The sequence below is a fragment of the Epinephelus lanceolatus genome, chromosome 17, assembly GCF_041903045.1.
Source record: "Epinephelus lanceolatus isolate andai-2023 chromosome 17, ASM4190304v1, whole genome shotgun sequence".
NCBI classification, from domain to species: domain Eukaryota; kingdom Metazoa; phylum Chordata; class Actinopteri; order Perciformes; family Serranidae; genus Epinephelus; species Epinephelus lanceolatus.
Window position 1 is genome coordinate 2,097,787 of NC_135750.1, and position 13,638 is coordinate 2,111,424.

General features: G+C 42.0%; 1 protein-coding gene across 4 annotated transcripts in view; it reads right to left on the reverse strand.

The window, feature by feature from the left end:
* Nucleotides 1-13,638, reverse strand: part of nckap1 (NCK-associated protein 1) — a 52,391-nt gene that overhangs the window by 13,322 nt on the left and 25,431 nt on the right. For all 4 annotated transcript variants that reach the window (XM_033613005.2, XM_033613004.2, XM_033613003.2 and 1 more), the window contains 14 exons: nt 13,587-13,635; nt 13,330-13,486; nt 13,174-13,230; nt 12,596-12,692; nt 9,466-9,572; nt 9,152-9,284; nt 8,154-8,235; nt 7,961-8,019; nt 7,601-7,746; nt 7,373-7,505; nt 7,103-7,222; nt 4,853-4,992; nt 1,415-1,546; nt 695-913 (listed from right to left, as the gene is read on the reverse strand). In XM_033613005.2, the coding sequence (XP_033468896.2) occupies nt 695-913; nt 1,415-1,546; nt 4,853-4,992; nt 7,103-7,222; nt 7,373-7,505; nt 7,601-7,746; nt 7,961-8,019; nt 8,154-8,235; nt 9,152-9,284; nt 9,466-9,572; nt 12,596-12,692; nt 13,174-13,230; nt 13,330-13,486; nt 13,587-13,635 (1,631 nt within the window). The remainder of the gene's footprint in view (nt 1-694; nt 914-1,414; nt 1,547-4,852; nt 4,993-7,102; nt 7,223-7,372; nt 7,506-7,600; nt 7,747-7,960; nt 8,020-8,153; nt 8,236-9,151; nt 9,285-9,465; nt 9,573-12,595; nt 12,693-13,173; nt 13,231-13,329; nt 13,487-13,586; nt 13,636-13,638) is intronic.

Below are 13,638 nucleotides of genomic sequence, written 5' to 3' on the forward strand. Positions count from 1 at the left end.
GAATCAACTAAACTTAACAGCACTTCACCGAAACCCCGCCGTCGACTAGTGTTGTGGAGGTGTAACTACAGAGTGACACAGACACACCACCGCACAAGTATAAACACTGACAACAGCGTAGGCTCTGCATAGAGCTGACACACACGTATAAATCCGCCTTCGTAGGGAACCAATCTAAACACAGATGGTGTCATTATTCTACAGCTATCACGCTGTGCAATGAACATTTACTTCATTGTGATAAAGTAAAGCAAAAAAACTCTTTTACCACTTAGAAGAATAGTGATGACAGAAACGTAAAGACTTCCTCTGCTGAACTCATCCTCCAGATTAAAGAGAGAAAAAAGACCAATATACACAAACATACAGTCATGAACCTGCGACATAAATAATGATCTCCTTCTGTGCAGCATTAAACATGAGAGGACTTTGTTTTATTGGTGCTCGTGATAAAAGAGTTTCTAAAAACTGGCAATCTGTGGACACAGACTGGAGGAGGAGCTGTTTGACTCCACAGTATTAGATTATTAATGTAATACGGGCACAGCCTGCACAAATACAATCAGTAATTCCCTGTATGTTTTTATGAAATGCCACTAATCCATTCCTCTTCACAGTCTGATATTTTATCACTCCAGTCAGTATGTTGCACATTTCACTCTCACACACACACACACGGCTCCATCGAACGTACCAGTTTGTGTACAGACTGGTGATGGTGGGCTCCCCGTGACTGTCCAGGTGCTGCGTCTGCTGCAGGAGGACGTTGTTGAAGACTCGGGTGATGTCGATGGTGACGTAGTTCTCTATGGACTGAAGCACCGTCATGTAGGCCCGGACGCTGGTCAGCAGCTCGCTGGGCTTGGCTATCTCCTGAGTAGCCTGGTTGTACATGGTCATGCCCACTATAGACCTACAGACGGAGCGAGTGTAGAGATTTATTAAAAAACATGTTGGAATGACGGTCAGTTTAGTACAGGAACATTTAAAGAGCCAAAACTCCAGCACAAAAAACCTGCAGAGGATAAACTGTATTGAAATGCAAAGTGAGACTCTGTTTCTGTGACTGAACCAAACGCAGCACACATTGCTCTTATGTTTAACAAGAAAAACTAAACAGACTCCTCTTGTCTGATGTTGTAAATCTTTTGCAGATGCCCCTTTCTTGAGATCGTATTTCTTTTCTTATCGTACATGTTCAAATAATCTGCTTCTATAGCTGTTTTTAAACACCTACTCTGACCTTTACACTGCTTGCTGACAACGCTCTGTAACGATGACGGCGTAGAAAGCTACAATGATTTCATCGACATAAAAAGACAGATGAAAGAGCTCAGCAGCTCATCTGTTTTGTGTCAGAAAATAAGCTTCAACAGTGAGTCTGTGTGTTTCATCTGTGTGTGTTTATGTTTACTTGGTAAATCGGATCTCCAGGTGCGAGGTGAGGTACTCTCTCGGTGTAAACGTGTGCTCCCACACCGCCAGGTTGGGAACGTAGTTGATGGAGAAGCAGAGTTCAGATAACGCTGTGTGGAGTTTATCCAGACTGGGGGGAAGAAAGCAAACACCAATATCAATATGAGGACTCAATAAGATCTGAGGAAACTTTTACAAAATACAGCAGAGACAAAGAGACGATAAACAAAGTGGAACTTAACAAGAACACTAAAAATGGAGGAGGTACAGATAGATGTGCGTAACGATGTAAAAAACTCTACTTGTTAAAACACAGGTGGATTGTTTGTTGTTTCTTTGAGGTCTATTGTGTCGTTCTGCAGCTTCACAGTATCGTTCCTCATGTATTCAAATCTCAACGTTTACAGTTCGGTCTGATCAGTGACGTGACCCGACGTAGGTTTCTGACACTATGACACTCAAACGTATAAACCCCCTAAAATGTGCGTCTTTGTAGCCCCTTTTAAACACACACTGCGTTATAGGGCCACTGCACAGTCCCTTCTTCATGCTGCCTCTGCATTTTTACACAGAACTAAATGACAGCAGCATCGCTCCCCTCCAGTGTGTGATTATACACTGCATCACAGCTTTGTGGAATAAAAAGAGCTGTGACAGGCGTGACATGTATCACAACAGCGACGGCCTGTTGTGTGACATATAAAACACATGTTGGCAGCGCTGTCTAAACAATAATCATGGCATCAACATGGCAGTAAAAATCATTTACTGTTCATGTTATATGGCAGCTCGTGCTCTGCACTGAGGGCAAAGAGCACCAGAATCTTATTGTCTTATTATTGCTGACATTTATGGTCGCTGTTCTTCATTTAGTTAGCCGCTGACTGCTAACAGCTACTTTTTAAATCTCCTGCGGTGGGTTACAAGTAGGACTGGGCATTCATATGATCTCAATTCGGGATTGCGATAAAATTTTGATCAATCTCAATTACCAGCATGGGACGTTTTGAATCAATATCATATGGCAAAAGTAAGCGCAACAACAGCATATCAGAGTCTGCCGGCAACCGTATGCCATGCAGGCAGGATACGCCCACTTCTCATTGTAAGCGTGGCTACAGTTGTAACGGGAGGTAAAGAGAGAGAGAAGCTGAAGAGAGAAGTTGGAAAAAGGAGAAAAAATGAGTGGAACTGAAGTCGAGGACGGCGAAAATAATGCAGAACGTGAAAGCAACATCACTATATCATCCAGAACCAGAGATATTGATGAAAAAAAGGGCAACGTGACGTCAGTTGTGTGGAAGTGGTTTGGATACCTCAAAAATGACAAGGAGCAGATGAAGCCGGTCTGCAAAATATGCCGACAGTTGGTACAAACCAGGTCGGGAAACACCACAAACCCTTTCAATCACCTGAGACAGCACCATCCCAGTGACCACACAGAGAGTCTAACTATGCGGCCTCAAGTTGCCCCGGCTCCACACACACAGCCTAGCAAGACCCCTTCGTCTGCTGTTAGCATCGCTAGCGGCAGCTAGCAAAACAACAGTCTATCCATTGTGTTTTGCAGCCACAGAGGGTATACCCCACATTTTTACGTAGTTTATTTTTGTACTGCCTCAACAGACATTTGAGATTATTATTATTTAGTAAGTGATTTTTAAGTTGTTTTAAATACGTTGTTTACAAAATCAAAAAATGTAAAATATAGTAAAAACTGACTATTCGCTTAGTTTGCACTTGTTGATGAAAACATAATTAGATGATTCTGTAAAAGCTTAAGAGTGCTGCTCTCAATTTTCTTTTGCCAGTTGTGGGCCCTGCTGCTCTCTTGACCAGTGGACGGCAATTCATTCATACAATGTGAGAGTGTAATGTGAATCCTATGTCTGCATGAAGACCTTAAAAACATTTTGTTCTCAATATTGGAAAGACATATTATTTAGTGTTTTATGTTATTAAACTTTTATTGTTAAGTTTCAATGAATCTCTTGTTTCTTCAAGTTCCAATCAGGATGCTCCCCGAACTGGCAGAATCAGCAAAAACTACTATCATGATAAAAACGAGATCGATCAATATGAAAAAATATATATCATGATAACATTTTTTGCCATATCGCCCAGCCCTAGTTACACACATAAGGGGCTGTACACATGCTGCGTTTTTTGTGCCCTCAAACTCATTGTTTTCAATATAGGTGCGCGGCAGGTGCCCTCAAACGCCACAGCGACATGTTCCTGTGCATCTGTTTTTCAGGGCACGATGGCTTCACCGCACGTCATGTGACATCCGTAAATATCAGTGTGTGATAAATATGAAGAAGCCGATCATGTTAGTGCAGAGCTGTCAGAGCTTTACATCGTGTCCCACTGATAATATTTTTGCCTAATTCACACTTTAACAGCCCCTGGAAGAAGATCAGCTCTGCCCTCAGGATTTCTGGTAAGTAGGCTATGATATAGTGCTGCTTATGGTCGCTTAGCAACCTCAGACGCAACCTGCCTCCACGTCCTTGGAAGCTGGCTCAAGAGTAGCGCCCAACTTCGTGTTTTGCAGGTGGTTAAAGACACATGGGAGCAGGAGCACGACCAGTGTGTGTGTGAAGGACCGTAAAGACTGAGCAAACTAACAAGTAAGGACCTGATTGTTTCTTTTCCTGATTCCACACTGGTGAGTTTGATTTCTTTTTGTGGATACTTTTCTTTTTTGCAGTGCGTTGTTTATTCCAGGTTTCTTTTTTTGCATTTAGAAGAATGGACACTGAAGATTTATTTCCTCGCTTGGATCAATGATGAACGTTTTAAGTTGGACACAGAGGATAATTACTGAAGTGGACATTACTCCAGTTACATTTTTAATGTTTTTTATTTGTGTTTTAGTTCATTTTAGTAACTTACTCCTATTGTTACTCCATTAGGCACTGGTTTCTGCTTCTGCTCCTTGAAAGCACTTCTATCTTGTACATTTTGCCAGATGTTTAATACTCTATTGGTCTAAAACTGGGCCCAGTGAGTGACACTGACCCGGGAGCCAACTGGTTGTCTGGTTGTGAATCGTTAACATTGTGGTTACTGTACTTATGTTGTTCCTTTAACCAAGTTACAGTGATCACTGCAGCTTTTGAATTATCCCAACTAGGCTTTAAAGTTCAGCTGACTGTTATAAACACATATGGGAAACGATGATAACAGTTCATGTGAGGATACACAGCTTTATATCACTGCTGCCATTACTACTGCAGGAACAAAGATGGATGGTTAATGGTGTTAATGGGAACTGAGTCAAAGCAACAACAAAAACAAGGCTATTAATCTGTTATTAATAATTATGACATCATGAGTTATAACTTATCAACAGAAGACACAAAAAACAAGAGATCTGAAAAAAAAAGAGAGAGAGAGGAGAAAGGAGATGGAGTCTGTTTCTTCCACTGACTTGGTGACCAGTAGTCTGTTCTTCCTCATGCTCTCCACTCCCGGCTTCTCCCTCTCCGGCTCTCCCTTCTTCCCCGTCGCCTTCTTGCTCTTCTTGTTCACGGCCTGGCTGATGGTTTTCGCACAGTGCTTAGGAAGCAGCTACAGAGAGGAGAGTAGGAGAAGATTAGCCAGACGGCGGAGAGAGACAGAAAGAGACAGGCAGGGATAAACAAGAGACAGAGGGAAGGAAAGGCAGATGGAGACGGACCGATTATTCACGGCCTGGCTGATGTTCTTAGAACAGTGACTTTTTAAGAAAAAAAAAGTAGCAGACTGACAGAGATCAATTTAAAAAGCTTTTAAAAACATGCATCAAGAGAGGACTCACAACATTAACGTGACAGCATGTAATATTATGCAAATGGACAGTTGTTTCTGGCTTGCTGCTCTGCCATTTTGTGATATCAGGAAGTTTGTGAGTGTAAGAAAACTTTGAGGACTTCATCAGTGCAGTGGCGCTTTGTTGAAAAGCTGTTTACACTTTTAACAGCTCTTCGTCCTGATAACTGGGGAAATGTTTGAAATTTGTTTCTACAGCTGCTTCAAATTATGACGTGCTACTGCCAACACAAGAACGTGTATTTAGCTCTCGATGCATCAGGACATGTGATGGCTGTTCTGACAGATTAAAATCCAGAGCGCTGTGCTCTCGAGGAGTTCGTTCTTAAAGGAATAGTTTGACACTTTGCGAGATGCACTCATTCGGTTCCTGGCAGACAGATGAGAAGATCGATACCACTCTCATATCTGATCGATACGACCCTCCAGAAAGTTATTGGTCCTGGCCCAGAAATGGTCGGAGTGTCCGCTGGTTGCCTGGCAACTGCTCAGAGCCAAGGAATAGTCGAGCACAGAACAGTTGCTTTAACACTTTGAATTTTGTCTGGATTACACAAACGAGATATGAAGTGTTAATTTGTGAGCTTCCTAATAGTTTGGTGTGCTGCATTTGCATGGGGTCAGAAAGTGTGTATTTTACTCAGACTTACAGACATTAACCTGCGAATATGATGTTCACAGAAACACTACACAGCACAACCGGTGCTGATGTATCATGTTTACTTCCCTTTTTCAAAATAAATGTGAGTTAAATAAACTGAACCGATTCTGCCGCACATCATCCATCTCATCATCTTTTGAGGTTTCCCTCTTCTGATGGATTTGAGCTCATTCTTTCTGTAAGCAGGTCTCCATGCTGTGTGGCAAGATGAGCCTGCTGCTCCCAAAATGCTGTCAAACCTTTCACATATAATTGCCACAGCAGCCTCCGTAATTCTCAACCGGAAAGAGCCAACAGTGAGGTGCTGGGAAATCTAGAATTACCACTCCGGCGTCTCTGACAGTTTCCATCCATGTCTGTGAAAACACTGATGCTTCACACACACACGACCTATACAATCAGCACAGTTTCAACATTCTGCAGTGTTTCTGCAGAACATTATGATGTCAAATGAAGTTGACCATTGACCTTTTGGAGTTTTGTCATAAACAGAGAATGAATTTGGGTGTTCTTATGTAATAATGCAGCTCTATCTCAACATCAGTCTGGCTTCAGAAAGCAACATAATTGCAACTATGAAGGTGGTGAACAATGTTATTGGCATTTTGGACATGAAGCAGAGCTGTGCAGCTCTATTTACTGACCTGTCCAAAGCTTCTGATACTGTCGACCATCTTATTTTGATACAGATGTTGACTAGGACTGATATATCTGACCAGGCTGTGGGCTGGTTTGAGAATGACCTCTCAGAGAGGTCTCTGAGTGTTCAGTTTGATGGGCTCACCCCTAACTGTCTCAACACTTGTAATGGTGTACCCCAGGGTTCAGTGTTAGGTCTGCTGTTATTTTCAATTCATATAAATAGTCTTTGTCAAAATGCGGTTGGTGCCAATGTTCATTTTTATGCCGATGACGCTGTGATATAATGTGCCGGCTCATCCTTCACAGCACTGCGGCCAAACTGCAGACTGTCTTTAACGTCATCCAGATTCATCTTTCACAACTTAAGCTGGTTTATACGCTGATAAAAATAAGGTTATGTGTTTCTCAAATGTTATGAAGAATCCTGCGAACACTCCTGATGTTCGTACTGCTCAGAAGTTAAAGGTTGTCACTTGTTACAAATACCTGACTCCTTTTCTTGTCAAACTATTCCTTTAATTTGCTGCCCGTGTGTGTGTGTGTGTGTGTGTGTGTGTGTGTTCCTACCTGGTCGCTGAGTGTACATTGTTCAGTGCAGATATCAGTGATCAAGTTTCTGGCCTGTTTGGCCATCTCATCCAGGAACATGTTACACAACGACAGGCTCCGATCCCCTATGTGGTGACGCTGCAGAGGAAGAGGAGCAAAAACCTTAAAGAAAGGTCATTAATGTGAAATAAACATAATTTAACAGCAGTTACTGAACTGCAGCTATTCTTGTGAGTGTGTTTTACGTGTTTCTCATCTGTGCGAGTGTGTGTGTGTGTATTTATTTACCTCCTCGGGACAGAGCTCGTGTGTACAGGACATGAAGTGTGTGCAGAGCAGAGGGAAGCAGATGGAGTGTCGGCTCTGGGAGGGAAGCTCCAAGCACTGCTGGAACATTTTCTCAAACGCACGGCTGTAGAAGCTACACACACACACACAGGAGACAAAGGAAATGAGGGATATACACACACACTTTCTTTACGTCAAATACATAAAAACATCTGAGGTGTGTCTCACCAGAAAATGGACAGGTCGGACGTCTCCACCAGCATCTCCACCAGAGAGTCCACCATCTTAGTGTGGAAGATGATGGTGTTCATCATTTTACCCAGCTCCTTGTGATCGGCGATACCCAGACTGGCTTTAGAGACACTGGTGTAGGCCTACAGAGGGGAAACAGTCGGACAAAGTATTTTAATTAATGAGGTATTCTTGTTTTGATCAGCAGTGCCGTTCTCTGCTTTACGCAAAATTAAAAACATTCAGTGGAGACTGTGTTCAGCAGTCTTGAAACCAAATATTCCCTTAGACGAGCATCGCCCTGAGCTTTAGATAAATGTTTTTTTAATGATTAAAGCGCTTGATTTGTAAGCACACCTGCAGTCTGAACCAGTCCAGCCTCATGCCTCTGAAGTCAAACACCTCTCCATCCTCCACTGGAACACAGAAGCACAAAGATTCACTCACAATTACACATCATCAACTAAACTTAAATGACACTGCCACTGTGTTGGTCTGCTCTCCTGTTATCACTCCTCCTCCTCTATGTTTTACAGAAGTTATGTGTTACCTTGTTTGACACTGAGGGAGGTCATAGTGTTGACAAATGAAGACATGATTATAGACTCGTCCTCTGGACACACAGACAGGTTCTAGGAGATAAAGACAGGACAGAAAACTGGTTAGAAAGTCAACAGCAGTGTGGAACAGATCTGTCTTCTAACAGCCAGCCTTTAATTCTTTCAAACAAGACTCAAAATGTGATGTTTTATCTCCACAGGTTTTGACCGAAGATAAGACCATATTCTGTTTATCACAGAACCTGGACCTTTAAAAGCTGAAAGCTGCGTAGAGTTAAGACCTTTGACAGTTCAGGACGCCTGCATTAAAGATTAGCAACAGGTTTTATGACAATCAGACAGATGCTCATTCATTCATGTCCAAATCTCTACTGGGCCGCGCTCTTCTTTGGAAGCACAGTGGCTTCCTATTGGTCAACTTTTGTGAAAGGCCATTGCGCGTGTTTGGAAGTGGTGGTGACCGATTACAAAATTATATAACACACTTGGTTCATCATTATTATTCAACATATTCTGGGTGTTTTGTAATGATCGGACAATCAATTTTTGATTTGTAGTCTGATTTGTATTATCCCATACCTGTTTTTTGCGTTTGTGGTGCCCCCTTGTGGCCACTTTGAATGACACTTACAGGATATGATCGTGGTTCCTCTGAAGACACTGCTTACAAGGTTTGTGATGAATGGCCCGAAGGTTACGGAGTCATTTCCTGAACCACACCTCCTCTAAAGTTCATTGGTCAGTATCGGCAAAGGTCTGCATCACTGCGAGGTGTAGTTACATTACGGTGTAGCCATAGTTACGGTGTCAATTCGCAAACGCAGAAGTATAAATCCTGCTTGAGGGGTCTTTGAAGATTTAAATCTCTGACGTTCAGAGGGGGCAGCCTTTGTAGAAACCCTGTATCTCACCCTGTGTTCAGATTTAGTGCAGGAGTTATTACGTATGTACATTTTCAAAGCTCTTCAGAGTGTTCATGTGTTCATACCTGCACCAGTTCATTCAGCACCACAGCATCAAACCCGGACAGATATTGGACGTAGTATCGCTGCATCACAGGACCGTACTTCCTGACGTGAGCTCTGAGCTCCTCCATGTAGAAGATCAACTCTGCTATGTGCCTGTAAAACACACACACACACACACACACACACACACACACACACACACACACACACACACCAATACATCTGGAACTGAAGCAGCACAAGCGGTGGGCGCAGTGATTGTGTTTCTGTTAGTGTGAACATGCGCGTGTTTGTGTTAATGTGTGTGTTCATGCAGGTGTGTGTGTTTACATACTTATCTATGAAGTCATCTGTGCTTTTCTTCTGGATGTTGTCAGCGTGTCGGAGCAGCCAGATGATCTCGTCACGGGCAAACGACAGCGCCATGAACACGAACAACGCCTAGTGGGACCCAAAGAGGCAGAAATTGAGAAATATGGAGAAAGTAGAGAAACAGATTTTTTTTTTTTTTAAGAAAAAGGGAGAGAAATGGAAATGTCAGAAATTCCCCAAGATAAATAATTCCAAGATAAATTACTGCGAGCAGTTGGCAGCGCCTGCTCCCTCACAGTCTCTGAACCAAAGATGCAATATGTTTACAGAGCCAGTCTGGCTTAGCAAATACATTCTGTTATACATTTATAAGGGTCTCCATCTGGACGGGAACCTACAGGGCTTTTTAAGGTGGTAAAATCTGTCTGCCCTGATAAACTCAGAAGGTTATGCTGAATTATTTAAGGTGGTATTGTGTTTTAGGAAGGTGATGTATTTTAAGTCAAGCTGCCACTCCCACAGAACAGAGCCGAGTCTTAATAAAAGAACATTTATTCTTTGTTCTTGGCATTTAACCAAAGGGACATAAAATAAAACACAGTGAGATAATTTTTCACAGGCGCGTGCCAAAGGATCTGTTGCATTAACATGGAAAAGCACCCAGAGACCAAGCACTGGGCATCGGCTAAAGGAAATGTCCTTTAGAAAATATACAATCAAAGATAAACAAGAATAGTTTAATGTATCTGGGGCGCATTTATAAAATATCTCAGGGACACAGATTTATCTTTTATGTTGGACGTAACTGGAGAGGCATCATTACAACCTCCGCAGTGAAACTCATTTAAACTCCCTGATACGATATTATTACAATACTTTAGTCACAACACAGTATCAATTTTACATATTTTACAATATGCTGAGTATTGCAATTAAATATATTGCAATTTATTAACTTTTGTTCAACTGTTAATTCTGTCCTCAAAGCAAAACTTTATCGACATCTGTTTTATCTAATAAAATTAAGTTTTCAGTCTGTTCATCTCACTTAAAACCTTAAAGGGATAGTGCACCCAAAAATGAAAATTCAGCCATTATCTACTCACCCATATGCCGAGGGAGGCTCAGGTGAAGTTTTAGAGTCCTCACATCACTTGCAGAGATCCAAGGGGAGAGGAGGTAGCAACACAACTCCACCTAATGGAGGCTGACGGCGCCCCAGATTCAAACGTCCAAAAACACATAATTGAAACCACAAAATATCTCCATACTGCTCGTCCGTAGTGATCCAAGTGTCCTGAAGCCCCGACATAAAAAGTTGTTTGGAAAAACCTCATCTGAACTCTGTTTTTAGCCTCACTGTAGCCTGTAGCTCTGACTGCCTCTCTGGGCACCTCTGTGAGGTTTTTCCAAACAACTTTTTATTCAGGACACTTGGATCACTACGGACGAGCAGTATGGAGATATTTTGTGGTTTCAATTATGTGTTTTTGGACGTTTGAATCTGGGGCGCCGTCAGCCTCCATTAGGTGGAGTTGTGTTGCTACCTCCTCTCCCCTTGGATCTCTGCAAGTGATGTGAGGACTCTAAAACTTCACCTGAGCCTCCCTCGGCATATGGGTGAGTAGATAATAGCTGAATTTACATTTTTGGGTGCACTATCCCTTTAAACTTGAACTTAAAAAGCACCCGATTGTATTATTCTATTAAACTACCAAACGATTATTTTTATTTGTAATATTAATAATTTATATGACAAAAATATTGCGATACTGTGCTGTATTGATTCATTATGTATTGACATCATTCTGTGTCCCCTCTCTAAATTGAGGTTTTTGCGGGTTCATGAATGCAGCGCAGGCCGAGCTCTCCGTCAGTTCTTTGTCTCCCTCAGCAGCAGTTTGTGCCGGGTGGATAGTTGACATGTCCAACTCTTCAGAGCTGATCAGGTCAGAGAGGAGCAGCTGCTGCGAGTGAATGCCAACTTTTAGACATTGCCACATATTGTTGCTGTTGCCACAAAATACTCTGCTGTATTGATTTTTTGCTCCACCACTAATACAAAATAAATGTAATATACAGTATCCAATGAAGGACTTGTAACGATGTCTGTCATAGTTGTTTGTCCTTTTCCTTTATTAATATTATTTATATATTGTTGCTGTTTGTGTTCCTATTGAGTTATTTTATTCTATAATTATTTATTCTATACCTTACTATGCTCCTAGTGAAGAAGAACAGCTGTCCTACATTAGTTAACTTTAATTTAAATCACAGATTATCTAACTTTCACTTTAGAGATGACCCACATAACTTATGTTTTGTTATTTCATCATGTAAAGTGATTTTATATATTTTAGTTCATAAACCTGAAGAGCTATTTATAGTATTTACATTTTGCTTTTATTTCCAGTAGACTTGACTTCTGTAAGTGTCTTAACAGGTCTCCATAAAACTCCATCAGACAGCTGATTCTGAACGCTGCTGCCTCGAGTCCTTACTTAGCCCAACAAAGCAGATCACATCACTCCAGTTCAGAGGTCTTTACACTGACTTCCTGTCCGTCAGAGAATCAACTTCATACTCCTGTTGGTTTATAAAACACTTGACAGTTTCTGACCCTCTGCAACAGTATGAACCTCCCAGACCTCTCAGGTCTTCTGGGACAGGTCTGCTTTGTGTCCACAGAGCCGAGACTAAACATGGAGAAGCAGTGTTTAGTTTTTATGCTCCACATATCTGGAACAAACTCCCAGAAAACTGCAGCTCTGCACAAACTCACTGCTTTAAAATCAAGACTGAAGATTTTTCTGTTTGCTGCTGCCTTTTCTTAAATCAGATATTTATTCATTTCTTTTATTCCTGTATTTTATACCTGTCTTGTTTTTAATTTCATTTCCTATTCTCTTGCTCTTTAATGGTGTTATAATGTGTGTCTTTTGCACTTTGTCTCGATGCTCTCGGTGTTTTATGTCGAGCTCTTTAAATCGCCTCGGTGCAGAAATGTGCTGTATAAATAAACTTGCCTTGCCTTGTCTTGTTTAGCACTTCTCCAGGTTGCTCATTTAGTGCTGCTCATTAAACTCCTCTTAAACAGAATCTTTTGTTATTTAAGGTGCTGTTTTACTGTTTAAGGTGGTGTTCTGTCTCACCTTAGGGCCCAGCAGTCCGGGCTGATCGGCTAAAACGGTGGCCAGCTCCTTCAGAGCCGATCGCAGGAACTTGCGCCTCTCTCTGTGCATGGAGCCTCTGCAGACAGACGGAGGGAGTCAGAGCGAAGCATCAAAACACACAAGCATCATGATTATATTGTATTTTGACACTTTCAGGACAACCCTGCAAGAGGACAAAAAGTAAGCAGACAACAGTGACGGCGAAAGAATGAGAATGAAGATGAAAGGGGAAGACGGAATAAGTAATGAGGATAAAAGCAGAGATGAGACAGAGGGGAGGATAAAAAGGGAAGAAAAAAACTGAATGAGGGATAAAGAGAGGTGAAGCTACTGTGTGAGACTCCCTGAGAGAGAGACGAAAGGCTGGAGGCACTGAACTGATGGCTAAAGATGGAGGCAGGAACAAAGAGCAGGAATATAAATGGATGAAACAGAGAACATGAAATAAATCATAATATGTGAAATATGTTTTGTATGTGAGGAACAAAAAGGAAAAATTAGATGAAAATTCCAGTTGGGATGCGACACAGGGATTAGTGAAAAGATCATGTACGTACGCGTGAGACAGGGCCTGCTCCTTGCACTCTCTGATGTCATTGATGCGTTTGTTGTACCTGGAAAACACACGAGCAGAGAGGACGTGTTAAAAGAGCAAAGACATACTAAAATCAGTTTGTCTGCCCGTGTGTATCCTAACGCACTCATGCTCTTACCCTCTGATGTTCACAAACAGGTCCTCTGCAGCCTTGTGGATGTGGAAGACTTCATCCCTGAACAGACAGAGGCAGGTGGAGCTCTGCAGAGCCAGCTTCCACAGAGACAACGCTGCTGCGTCGCTGTTCAGCACCGCATGACACAGGATGAAACCGACTGGAGAGAGAACAGAGAGGGAGAGGTGACTGAGTGCAGTTCAGAGGCCAAAAAAGAAATGTTTTACATGACTGGATGAATGAGCGACCGTTTCACTTACAAACAATCCACTTCTCCATGGCGTCCAGTGACAGGTATTCACACGGCATCTA